Source organism: Carex rostrata, chromosome 7, assembly GCF_964058835.1.
Source record: "Carex rostrata chromosome 7, lpCarRost1.2, whole genome shotgun sequence".
NCBI classification, from domain to species: Eukaryota; Viridiplantae; Streptophyta; class Magnoliopsida; order Poales; family Cyperaceae; genus Carex; species Carex rostrata.
In genome coordinates this window covers 9,079,116-9,090,207 of record NC_135924.1, presented here as the reverse complement: position 1 = coordinate 9,090,207, position 11,092 = coordinate 9,079,116, and the positions used below count along the sequence as shown (strand labels likewise).

The following is an 11,092-nucleotide window of genomic DNA, read 5'->3' as shown; positions in this document are numbered from 1 at the left end:
AGCGCATTTGTAGCCAGACCAAAATTGATAAATTCCAAACCCAACTGCCACCCACCCTCTTATTGTTATTCCTGCACCAAGTCTCCAACAAACAATTTAATTAATTCATCTTTCTATATTTACATTCCAAAATCTCACTCTAACCCTTCTTTACTCCAACTTAACCCAAACCCTCAAAATTAATTTCATTCTCAGAAAATATCCACCTCACACACACACCGACCCACCCACCCATAATCTTTTCTTATTTAATTGCTCTTCCTTCATCTAAGCTGTGCATGACTCTCTCTAACCAAAAAAACATAACCCCATAACTTTCTCTCTTCATGGGCTCTACTCTAGCGAGGTGATTGAAACTGAGCTAAGTTAGAGCCATTGCCACTTAACACAAAGTGCACTCTGTAATTAACAGAACAAAAATACATCATAAACCATGCACCATTTCTGCAATAACACAATGTCAGTTCTACGAACGGTCGGCCAGGCTCTAAATTCTGCGGTTAGTTTCGTCGTGTTCTCCATTCTTGACGTACTCGACATAATTCTATGCTATGTGTATAAGATCATCGACTACGCCATAGAGTCAGAGTGGAAACCCTGCTACTGCACTGCTGGCAAAGATGCAATTGTCATGCCAAAGGCTATGGGGCCCAAGGTGTTGCACGTCTCGTGCAAGAAGTTACAACTTGAGGATGTATCCGACACTTTATACGAACGTGCATCGGTTGTAATGGACATGAGTAGAAAGCCGGTGGAACCGCCCCATGCTACTTTCAAGGTGAGTTCGGCGTTGGTTGAGATGATTAGAGGAAAGATGGATAGGCAAAAGCCGAAAGAGCAGCGAATGCCATGTTGGTCGGATTGCGATTGCAATGTGTGCAACTCTTGGAGCGGCGAATCAACTGGGAGTTCAAGTTCCAGTTTGTATGTACATGTTGAGGGACCTCAAGGTAATTACTAATTACTAAGGTTACATTCAATGCTTGAAATGGGTTTTTGACTTTTTGACTTTTTGTCAATTGGCAGTTAACTATTTGGTACTTTTGTTGACTTGAATTGGTGAAAAGTTATTTCTTTAACCGCGGTTAGCTTTTTATTGTGTTTAACTATGTATGCGTCGTACGTTATAGTACTAATATCTAAAAGATTGGATAATATTTGCTGTTCATGGTAAAGTAATATGTAATAAAAGCTTGCACTTGTGTACAAAAAATATTACATGTATATGTATGATTAAAAAGAAAAGGAAGCAAACTGTACATGTAACTAATTTATTCTATTGATTTTGTACAAGTAATCAAACAATATTTACAATGTCACAATCCGCTAGATCAAAGCCCAGTCCAACTGTACATACTTATTTTTAAGTAGGTCATTTATGTTAATTTGTTAATTTTCTCCATTTTGTGGTGAAGATAAATTGGAGATAAAAGAGAACATCATCTTCATCCACGGTTTCATTTCCTCCTCGGCATTTTGGACAGAGACAATCTTCCCTGTGTTCAGTGAAACGACACGATCGAGCTACCAGTTGATTGCCGTGGATCTCCTAGGGTTCGGCCGAAGCCCAAAACCTGTAGATTCCCTTTACACACTCCGAGAGCACGTGGACATGATCGAGAAATCTGTGATTGATAAATACAAGCTCGAGCACTTCCATATAGTGGCACATTCCCTCGGCTCGGTTCTTGCATTGGCACTCGCTGTTAAGTACCCCGATGCCATCAAGTCGCTCACTCTACTTTCACCGGTAAAAGTTTCTTCTTCCTTTTTTTTCCCCTCTATTTTCATATTTAGTATGTCAAATAACAATTGAATACTTTACAACATGACTGTGTGATCAGAATTGTCACAAGTTAATATTATAATGTTTAGTTTCTATCAAGGAACAAACATGATAATTAGTTTCGTTTTAATATGTGGACCTTTTTGCCTATGTGTCATTTTGTTTTTCATCTCTTATTTATGTTTGATGCACAGTACAATATATATATATATATATAGTTGATACCGGTATATGTTAGTTTCAGACTCAACATGTGCTGCCACCGTCAGTTCAATGAAATATGGGCTATTGGTTTCCCACCAATAAATTAAATGGATTTGTTTTTAATTAATAGCAATTAGTTGCTCTATCTGCTGTTCCCTAGCTAGCTAAATTCTGTTTATGTAAGTACAACTATCAAGAAAATGACGAACAGTAATTGAGGTCTTATATATGTTAACACTAAAAAAATTAATGTCTGACAGCTAATTCACCAATTTAACTACCTCATCAGATAACCTGATACAGTTCATGTGATGCAGCCATATTTTCCAGTACCCAAAGGAGAAGAAGCGGCAGCTTCACAGTATATCATGAGACAGGTGGCACCGAGACGGGTATGGCCCCCTATTGCTTTTGGCGCGTCAATGGCATGTTGGTACGAGCATGTCAGCCGCACAATTTGTCTGACCATTTGTAAACACCATAGAATCTGGGATTTCATCTTCAAGACAGTTACCCGCAATAGGTAAACATAATTTTGAAACATTAAATTTTAACATTTTAACATTTTTTTTGGAAAACTATTAGTGTTCTTTATAAACATGTAGGGACATTTTAAAGAAAAAAATTGAATTTAATGAGATACAATGCTTGTTGTACTATTATCTATATTCTCTGTATAACAAATAATTTGCTTGTTGTACTATTACCTTTCTAAAATCTTTTGGACTTAACAATTTTCTTTTAATTGTCATATTGGGTCCATGGGTCCTTAACAATTATTTTTTTGTTAAAATAAGAAGCTACAATTAAGTTTGGCAATTTGATCTCTTATTGGGCCACTTGGCTGGGTGGGATCCACTCTTCACAGGCTTTTTGGGCAGTTGGGTGCTGGTGCAGTTGAATATTTTAAATTTCCTTATCTACATGGTATACAACCGAGTAGAACTGCGGTGTTATTAAGTTGATCAAGTTTCTTGATAAATTCAAGTTTAAATTATGTTAAATTGGCTTTAAATGATAAATCTGAACCATTGAAATCCGTATATCTTATGAGTGATGCAGCTACATGTAAAAATTTTAAATATTCAAATTAATTTAATATAAAGTCAAGCGGTCAAAAAACGTTCAAAAAATTAATACATTAAAATTAATTTATTAACCTTCTAATTTTGACCGATGGACTTCATATGAAATTAATTCGAATGTTTAAAATTTTTACATGTAGACGCATCACCCGTAAGGTAGGGGGATTTCAACGGTTCAGATTCGTCATTTGAGATCGATTTGATGAGTTTTAGACTTGAGCTCAGCAAAGTACTTAGTGAACTTAAAAACAGCATAGTAGAATACAACCTTTTGAGTTTCTTCACCTAATCTGTTTTTCTGATTCAAGGAGTTTGTTTGTTGAATTGAGTACTTCGCTAAATTAATTCAACCGAAATTATATGGTGTTATGCACAAATAATTAAGAGCCACACCCTCATTGAAAGAGAAATGATTTATTATATAGTCATGGGTGGAACTGTGTTGATTAGGATTTAGGAGTGTCTTAGCTACCACTATTTAAAAAACAAAGGTTAGCCATTTAATTATTTATATTTTATTATTTTATATGTATTTATACCTTTTAGTCCCCCTTATATAACAATATTTTACAACACCTTATCTAGCCCCCTCCAACTTTAAGCTCGTACTTCAAACTTCTGTTAATTGAAGTGCAAAAAAAAAAAGTTGTACAATACAACCAAATTTTGTGATATTACTTGGAATTGAATAATTACCAGACAGGTTCTTCAAATGAATTAATTTTGATAGCAATAAAAAATAATAAAAAAGTAGCGCAATAAATTCTCTTGCTCCCACCCATGGATATAGGTTTCTCGTCACTCGTCAGTTCGCATTAATTAATTATCCTTTTCCTTCGCTAGGTTTGCATAATATATAGGAGTAGAATTAGGGTGTTTTTAAGCTAACCAAGATATATATTTGGTGAGCTTAACTCCAAAACCTATTATATTAGCTTCAAACAATAAATTCAAACTGTTGAAATCGATTTACTTCACGCGTGATGAATTTACATGTAAAGTTTTTAAAATTTCGAATTAATTATGTATAAAGTCAAGTGATCAAAAAGTGTTAAAAAAGTAAATGCAATAAAATTAATTTATAAACCTTCTAATTTTGACTGCTTGATTTTATACTAAAATAACTCAAAAACTTAAAATATTTTCATGTAAATTCATCACTTGTGAAGTAGATAGATTTCAACGACTTAAATTAGTCATTTAAAATTGATATAATCTATTTTGGAATTAAGCTCATCACCAAACAACTCGGTGAACTTAAGAACACCCTAGTTTTATCATATATAGTACTGCTGGTACTAGTTAACCATAGCTGATTCCGTGCCCGTGATTGATACATGATTTCTTAATAGTTTTATATATATTACTAAGTTTAAATATTGTAATATTGCCGACTATAAAGTTTGGACTTTGGTGGCATAATTCCTAACTTGGCGGTGCATTTTTGCCTTCCGCATAAAAGTACATGATACCGGACCCAACATTCAAATTTAAAAGCATATATGTACAGTAACAGTACTTAAAACGACAGTTATGAAAAAATAATAGTTTAAATATTCTTGATAAAGGACCACGCAATACTATTATCATTTTCTCTGGCAATGCATTACCCCACAAAACTCCAACTTACTGGTACTATTAAGTAATAATAGTTACCCAAGTCACACAGTACAAATTTAAAAATTCATGATTCTTTTACGGGTGTGTTTAATTCCAGTCATTAGTCGAATAAATGTAATTCAGTATTAAGTCCTCATCTATATATAGTTTTGGTTAATTGTTGAATAATCCTTTTCCCTTTATTAACTTTTGCAGGATGAAAACCTACCTAATAGAGGCATTCATGTGCCACACACACAATGCGGCGTGGCACACCTTGCACAACATAATTTGCGGAAGTGCTGCTAAGATGGAGAGCTACCTCGACATTGTAAGAGACAAGTTGAATTGTAGTGTGAACGTATATCACGGTGAATATGACGAGCTTCTGCCGGTCGACTGTAGCTATGCCGTCGGGTCAAGGATTCCTCGTGCACGTGTGAAGGTGTACAAGAAAAAGGATCACATCACAGTCATTATTGGTCAAGAGAGGCTTTTTGCAAGAGAGCTTGAGGCAATTTGGCTAAATGCTAAGCGGTAAATAAGGAATTAATGACCACAAAAGAGGAACAACAAATTGAAGAAGAAGAAGAATAAATATTGGTCTTCTCCATTGGATAATTAGGAGCTGTAGCCCTATATAGTAAACTTGATCGTTACTCTGTCATTTTTGTGTGTATATTTTTGCTTTCATTAAATTCACAGCGTGCAATATTTGCCCACTTAATGTTGTAAAAATAGTTGACAGATGGTGTAGCTAATATTATTATATTTGTCATGGTGTCAGATATGTAAGGAAGAAAAGAGTTGGAGAAATAGTAAGGTAGAATAATATGATTTTTACAATTGCATTTGTACCTCCACTTTTAATAGAAAACACCTGCATTGAGAATTTGGGCCGAATATGATGGAAAATTAGGCCCATTCAACCAAAAATTGGACCAGTACCGTACATTCAGGCGTATAAAATGGAAAATTAGGCCCACTTAACAAAACGGGTCTAAAATATTAGGCCCGTTAACATGAGAACAGATGGATAATCTTTGCTCAATTGAGGCATCACTCCATGCACCTGTTGTTGATGAATGAAGCACGTCTTCTAATGTCAGGGAATTTCGGTGTTGAGAACCTGGTTCACGTTTGAATCTCAACAACCTTATCGGAAATCTCCGTCTCCCTCCAAAAAGCAGGAACTAATTCCCAAAACAAAACCTCCCAAAATAATTAAAAAGTGAAAAACTATAAATTAAGAAGGCAATGCCAGTCACCGCCGTTCCCTCCACCGCCTTCTCTCCTCGCCCCCACTCACACCCACCCACACATTTCTCCCTTCTTTACCCCCACCGCGCGACACCGTCACTTCCCCTAAGAGCTCTTCCTTCCGCCGCCGGGCTCCCATCTCTCGACGGTCCGGTGGTGGCAGCTGCGGCCACCTCGGTCGCTGCCATTGCCGCAGCGCTCTCTCTATCTGACCCTGAGCGCCGTCGTCGCCGCCAGGCAGAGGCGTCTGACGGAGATGAGAAGGCTGCTGTGAGGGCTTACTTCAATTCGACAGGGTTCGACAGGTGGCGCAAAATTTATGGTTCTACAGATGATGTGAACCGGGTGCAACTAGATATTCGGCTCGGGCATGCTCAGACAGTTGAGGCAACTTTGCGCATGCTCCGTGATGCTGAACCTCTAGCAGGTGCTAATTCATTTTTCTCTTTATCTGTGCATGACTTTTAATTTTAGCAAGTACCAGTTGTCAGTATACTAGGTACATATTGGTCCTGTCCTGGCATTCTATTGATGGTACCTATATAGAAGTTCAATGATATGCTCAGGATGAGAAGGGCAATGGTGGATGCAATAATTGAAGTAGTGAATTTACCCGTAATTATTTGTGGAATTCCTTGAGCAACTATTTACAAAACGATCAATCAAAAGGCTTGTCTCAGCCTACATAAATTTCTGTGTATTTATTAATATGTTTTAATAAATACTGTTAGGCACTTTCCGTGCTATTTGGGAAAAAAAAAGGGTGGTCTCTGCCTATGGAAAATGTTATAACTTGCCTTAGTACTTGAAGTGCATCTGTCATTAGGTAATGGGGCTTCATTATTCCGTCCCGTACTATATGAATATTGTTTATTTAGTATGATTTTAATGATGCATTGCAATGCTCTGTGCTAATGGTTTAATTACCAGAATATCAGTCTAGCAGGACATATCTAACTACTTTGAGGAACTAAAATAATTGGAATCCATTGGTTTAGGACCAGATCATTATTCTCTTTATTAATTGCATTCCTTTTTTTTTGGTAGTTGACAATGAAAATGTAAACTTGAATGTGGATGTTTCTGATGCTCCCCTTTTCTGCCTTCATCATACTTCCATTTTTGCTAAAGATTTAATAAAACAAATCTAACACAAACCATTAGATGTGATCAATATCACACTATCTAAGTACACAGAGAAAGTTGCAACATTTGGACTTTGTTTCGAGGGCATCAAAGTTGTAAATGCGTGATGACTGATAAACCACCAGAAAGGGAGGCACGTGAACCCTTAACATAAATAGAATCTCACCAACTAAGCTTACTAGCTTAGGTTAAAGAACATAAAACAAAAAAAAGGAGGATTAAAAGAAAAGACTCGAATGGTAGCCCTATGCTTAACTAATTTTCTCAACTGCATTTTCCTATGAAAAGGCACCACGATATGTGATGCTGGTTGCGGCACTGGCTCTCTCTCCATCCCTCTTGCACGAGAAGGTGCCATTGTTTTAGCTTCTGACATCTCTGCCGCCATGGTCTCAGAAGCCCAGCAGCAGGCCGAAGCCGCATTCTCAGCAGAGCCCCCCAACTCCCCCTTTCAGATGCCGAAATTTGAAGTAAGTGATTTAGAAAGCCTCAATGGCAGTTTCGACACTGTTGTTTGCTTGGACGTGTTAATCCATTACCCTCAAGAGAAAGCTGATGATATGATTGCGCACCTTGCATCTCTAGCGAAGAAGAGGCTGGTGTTGAGTTTTGCACCTAAAACACTGTATTTTGATTTTCTGAAGAGAGTTGGAGAGCTGTTCCCGGGGCCATCAAAGGCAACACGGGCATACTTGCATTCCGAGAGGGATGTGGAGAAAGCTCTGAGGAAGGTCGGGTGGCGGATCAGGAACCGCGGGTTTATTACTACTCAGTTCTATTTTGCGAAGCTTGTGGAGGCTGTACCTATCGGGTCAGCTGCCTAAGATGCTATTTGTTTTTATTTTTCCTCCTGTACATTTTAGTTGTTGGTTGTATTTTGATGGGTGATTGTGTTTCATTGATCGGTAAGTTGTAATTAGATTAGTATCTTCAATATCTTGTTTATCAATTGCTGATATAGAGTTGTTATTGCTATTTCAGTTATCAGGGTTTCTTGACACTTGGGCCTCTATTTGTAGATCTAGTGTTTAAAGCTGATTTCTTGAAATTTCTATTTTAGTCCTTTGTCCAAGTGGGCTTTAATTTTACAACGTTTGGTTGGGCCAATCTAGGATACAACTAGGCTGAAATATTTTATTTGCTTGGAAAAATGCCTCTGGGCACGTGATCAAAAGAAAAGGTAATAAATGAGGCTAGTCAAAGTCAGAATATTTAAGTTTTTCTGCTCATCTGTCTAAACTCTAAAGTATTGACTAAGTAATGATCTCCCTTCTCCAACTTCAAGTCATTACTCATTTCTATTATTGGTCCTTGAAACTTTTCTTATTTGGGTCCAGAAATGTATTTGCTAGGATGTCATGTTATAGAAATGGGAAATTATAATAGTTGTAACTAGAAGTGATTCCCAACAAGTCATTTAGGGTCTGCATATTCATTAACTCAAAAGAGCATCTTTTGAGTTAATACATATCGGCCGTCCGATTGTAAACGGAGCCCATTTGACCTCTGCCTAAAACATAGGAGTCTTTAATATTAGTGCAGATCTAATTTGCACGAATCTAAAAATTGATCGGACGGTCCAGATGCATTAACTCAAAATGTTCATCTTTTAGTTAATGCAGAGGATATGAATTCGTCATTAAGATAGAATACATCTTTTGATGAGAAGTGAGTCATCCAGCATTATGTATTGAAGTACATATTACAAATTGACATGTATATATCTGATGAAAGCTCAAGGCTTTGCATATTTAGCAGATCAAAATGGAAACTGACTCTATGTAAGCGTGGTTGCCATATGCATATGTTTATTATACTCATATTGCCCGCATGAAAGTTACGCGTTCCACTTCCACACGACAAATTTTTAATCTCTCGTGTAGAATTTTAATAAATATGAATCTTGCCTTAATATTTCTGTCCAATTGTTTCCCTGCTAAGTGCAAATGCAATTTCTCGTCGTTTCTGACCAAGTTTGAACTTTAGATTTGGTCAGTACATAGTAAATTGTATAATTTCGGTTCGCATTATTCATTTTCAGTTTATGATAATTTTTTGCACAAATAATGCATTTCCTACGGTGGCCAAGTTTGAAACAGTGGTAATTTTAAAGATGGGTATCCTTTGACAACACCTTCAGTTGGCAATCTTGACAATGATTTATCAATATATAAAAATAAATAATAATAACAATTGTAAACATTTTGATTTCCTTATAGATTGATTGTGTATCAACTTTTATACAATTTAAATATTATTTGATGTTTCATCAAATGTCATTAAACATGGACCTTTCTACATTTTATATAATCTGATGAACGATAATATTTACATAATATTCTAACATTTTTTTATATATGATATGTATACAGTATGTGCCACAAATTTACTTGTCTGATTTAAATTTTTTTTTTTTTTAACGGCTGTTAAGGTTGTCAAAGTAATTGATTGTCCATAGAGTTCCTGATTTCCACCCAATTTTTAAATACCCTTAACTAGAGGGGCTATTAAGTTTTTAAACAAGCAAAAAGGAAAAAAATTTCAAATTACTGTCTCATATAACTATTATGTACATGTTCTTAAATTTCAGGGGATCAAATTTTTTATGCCAACCTTTGTATGGCCTTTAAATGTACCTCTAAGAATGAAAGTATTTGTTTGATTATTTTAAATGGTAGGATTTTGACAAAGGACAGTCTTTCAAAAAGGGGATGGAAAAGCTTTGCTATTTGTGTATTTTGTAACAGTAAATTGACAATTTGTATAGAAACAATTAATAGACAATTTGTCTATACGTTGTTCTATTTTTAAGGGTTTTTGGAATATCCTCAATTTGTAAAACAATAGGGGCCTGGTGATCATTTTTGATTCTCTGAGGGCTTGTTCGGTGCGAAGAAGGGAATGAGAACGGAAACGGGATTGAAAAAAATTGAGTTGTTGAAACACTGTGCGCGTGGAAAAAACAATGAACTCAGAGTAATTTTTTTTTTCCACACACACAGTGTTTCGCTAAACAGGTCCTGAAGGAATTATTGAAAAGTTGTTTGGGATGAGAATTACTCAAGAGAGACAACATATAGTAATATTTTTGCATTTATATATCTTTGTAGATAACTACAGGGACAATATGTGATTTAGAGCATCTTTACAGGGAGATGTGGTCAATATGGCTATAGCTTCAAGATTAATTTTTTTTTTTTGTGATTAATTAAATGATGCTTGATTCTAATATTTTAATATTATTTTGTGAGTTATAGTTTTAGGCGAGTAGTTGGTATTGAATGAGTTTAGAAGTTATGTAAGATACCTTGGACTTGTGGGATGTCATTGATTGTAACATCAATTTGTTGAATTTTTTTTATTTTCTTTATTTGGTTTTGTATTATATTTTGTATCAAACTTATGTTTCTAGGAAGAAATAGAAGCAGGTGAAGAGATCTTCACCTTTTCTTTTCTTTTTTTTTTAATTTTCCGTGATATCTAATTTATGTTCCTAATTTTCATTTGAAGTTGTTGCTAATATACGATTTGGACCAAAACAGAGGAATTCTTGAATAGAACCTGAGAAAGTGTTCTGCTATTGGTATTTTTGAAAAATAATTAATTTGAGACATTTTTTTTTCAATAATTGGTTAATCAAATTAGAGTCAGTTATGACAACAATTTTTGTGAATAATTTTCTTCCTTCATTTTTTTTTTCAAAAAATAGTGTCTGTGATTGCTGTGTTTTTAGGTACGGTTAATGTTGGGTCTTTTCCTTCTTGATTTTTTTAAATTACTTTTAGAAAGCACGAAGAGAAGTGTATGCCCACGTAGGGAATTTTTTTTATATACAAATTAATAAAGAGGTAAAGAGAGAAATAGAAAGAGTATGGATACTTTAATATTGGTAAAAAGAACGTTACAAATTTTACCGATTTAAACAATCAAAAGAGTTTAGATAGATAAGAATTCTATCTAACTAAATTTCAAAAAAAAACACTTTAGATCGGCAAGAGTTATACCATTCTAA

General features: G+C 35.3%; 2 protein-coding genes across 2 annotated transcripts; both read left to right on the top strand.

Annotated features, from left to right (window-relative positions):
- Positions 1–271: 271 nt before the first annotated feature.
- LOC144557299 (putative lysophospholipase BODYGUARD 3) lies at positions 272–5,489 on the top strand. Its single transcript, XM_078305859.1, has 4 exons — positions 272–950; positions 1,416–1,750; positions 2,308–2,513; positions 4,891–5,489. Exons 1-4 carry the CDS (start codon positions 434–436, stop codon positions 5,213–5,215), a joined length of 1,383 nt encoding a protein of 460 aa, XP_078161985.1. The 5' UTR covers positions 272–433; the 3' UTR covers positions 5,216–5,489.
- A 373-nt stretch (positions 5,490–5,862) lies between these two features.
- On the top strand, positions 5,863–8,124 carry CHLM (magnesium-protoporphyrin IX methyltransferase). The gene is made up of 2 exons (XM_078305730.1): positions 5,863–6,361; positions 7,369–8,124. Exons 1-2 carry the CDS (start codon positions 5,932–5,934, stop codon positions 7,902–7,904), a joined length of 966 nt encoding a protein of 321 aa, XP_078161856.1. The 5' UTR covers positions 5,863–5,931; the 3' UTR covers positions 7,905–8,124.
- The last annotated feature ends 2,968 nt before the right edge of the window (positions 8,125–11,092 follow it).